Here is a 2,330-nt window from a genome sequence, read left to right on the forward strand (position 1 = left end):
GTGTGATGAACACCAAACATCTTGGAAATTAAAAATGGCAACGTCAAAGCTCTGTGTAGCCATGCACGAGTAGTTCTTTTCGGGAATTGAGAGAGCTGATAATAAGCCGCAAGTACATGTCTTTGACGGTTGTTGGGAGGGTATTTTTTACGTACAACCTTGGTCTACATGAAGGGAGCAAACTCTTATTTCAGGAACCTTGCTATGACCGTAAAATAAAGGACACCAAAGCACATAAAGCATCAACACATCCAAAGTAAGAAAACCTTGTCATTATCCAAACAATCCATTAACCGAACGTTACAACTGATGTTTCAGCATGTTAAAAATCATTGTTCAAATTCGTCTCTTCCTCCTGGAAATAGTTAACCTCCTGGAAATAGTTAACCGTATCCTGTCGAGTTATTGTAGTGGCAGGGGAGTGGGAGGTGGGTTGCTTCGCCGTCTAGGGCAGACAGACAGACAGACAGACAGACAGACAGACAGACAGACAGACAGACAGACAGGGATGAGAGTGGGTGCCTATGCGTAGTGTCTGAGCGAGTGTTTATGTTTTTAAATATGTGTGTGTTGTAGTTCTTATTCATGTTGTGTTTCTTGTTCATGTTACTGCTGCTGTTGCTGTGGTTGTTGCTGATGTTGTTGCTGCTACTACTGTTGTGGTTGTGTTGTTGTCGGTGGTGGTGCTGTTGTATTTTTATTAAGTAGAAGGTTACAGTTTTAGCTCGACGAAATTAAAATTCTTGAGTAATTTTTTTCTTGTCTAAAATATAATTACTTCCCAGACGGAATCAATTTATTATGTTGTGCATAAATATTTGTCGAGTCACGTCAAGATGCCGTCCATCCCTCAGGCTCTGAGCTCAACCCTGCACTGATAGTTGCCCGGAGAGAACACAGTCCCCAGGGTCCAGTCTTTGGGGTGCGATGACGGAAGTTTTTCCCCGGAAGGAGGTAGGAAACGGAAGTGCTGGAGTAAGGTGACCAGGACGAGGAAGAGACGAGACCTGGCAAAGTTCTCCCCTGGACACAGCCGCCGCCCAGTGCCGAACACCATCAACTTCCTGCGCTGTGGATGTTCAGGGTCAACCAGCTGACCACTACCATCCAGGAAGCGTTCCGGTTGGAAGGTCCAGGGCTGGTCCCAGTGGTCATCGCGATGATGGAAGTACCAGGAGTTGAGGAGGAGAGTGCTGCCTTTGGGGATCGTGTAGCCGTCTATGGTCAGGTCGGCGTTGGCGAAGTGGGGCACCAAAAATGGCGCAAGGGTCAAGATGCGTAGTATTTCCAAGATTGCAGCGTCTGTGTATGGCATGTGTCGTCGGTGTTCGAAAACCGGTGTGCTGTCTCCGATCACCTTTTGGATTTCCCCGTGGATTCGATCCTGGGCATTTTGATCTTTAATTAGGTATAGAAACAAGCCGCTGATGGTACAAGCCGTGCTGAGATACGCGGCAGCCATTATGTCCAATATCAGAGTGATGATGACCTCATCAGAAAGAACCCCAGATTGACCTTCCTCTTCCAGTTTCTTTTGTTGGTCCAGCAACTCGGAGATAATACCGCTCTTTTCACCTTGGAGGTAAGCTTCTTTAACCTTAAGGAAGATTGAGTCTATGAGTTCCTTACGATATAAGTACAAATCATCAACTAGTCGCTTTATTTTTAGCCCGGGAATAAAACGAGCTAACGGAAAGAATTTCATGAGTGTTTCGTTCTCAAACTGGAAACATTTATTTGCTGTATCTACAAGGTTGGTTATGACTTCAAGATCTGTGTCAACCAGAAGTTTTCCTTTCAAAAGCAACCCCACAACGCGAAGAATTAAATCGCTCAGTTCGTTTTTCAAAGGCACGTTGCCTTCATAGTTTTTCAACTTGGACTGCAGATCATGAGAGGTTTCCAGTACGAGTGTTTCGAGCATGTTGGCACCATCTCCGTATACCTTTAAAGCTGTATGGAAAACCTTTCGCCTCTTCACAAGCTCTGTGTCGAAGTTTGCCGTGATGATGTTCTTGTAATTGTAGCAAAAGTGTCTCCCAACGAAGGTGGGGGGCCTGTCGTTGGTGATATCTCTATTCTCCGGATCACAGAGCAGTCGACGGACAAGGTCGGAGTCGTTGACAAATACAATCTTTCCCATACCGGCGTTCACTTCCACCAGGTCGCCATATTGCTTTGCCCAAATCTCGCCTATCTGGTGCAGGTTGTTATCCCGCAGGGCAGCGAACACTGTGCGGAGTCCATGGAGGAACGGGGGGCCGGGGATCGAGTCTTTCCTCGGCCGTGTGTATCTGAAGCTCAAAACAATTATGGCGATGACCACAACG

General features: G+C 46.4%; 1 protein-coding gene across 1 annotated transcript in view; it reads right to left on the reverse strand.

The window, feature by feature from the left end:
• Positions 1-850: 850 nt before the first annotated feature.
• The window catches only part of LOC101855909 (cytochrome P450 2C31-like), a 5,118-nt gene continuing 3,638 nt past the window's right edge, over positions 851-2,330 (reverse strand). Inside the window, exon 2 of the mRNA XM_005110705.1 lies at positions 851-2,294. Within this exon, the coding sequence (XP_005110762.1) occupies positions 851-2,294 (1,444 nt within the window). The remainder of the gene's footprint in view (positions 2,295-2,330) is intronic.

This window comes from Aplysia californica, unplaced genomic scaffold, assembly GCF_000002075.1.
Source record: "Aplysia californica isolate F4 #8 unplaced genomic scaffold, AplCal3.0 scaffold00933, whole genome shotgun sequence".
Taxonomy (NCBI): domain Eukaryota; kingdom Metazoa; phylum Mollusca; class Gastropoda; order Aplysiida; family Aplysiidae; genus Aplysia; species Aplysia californica.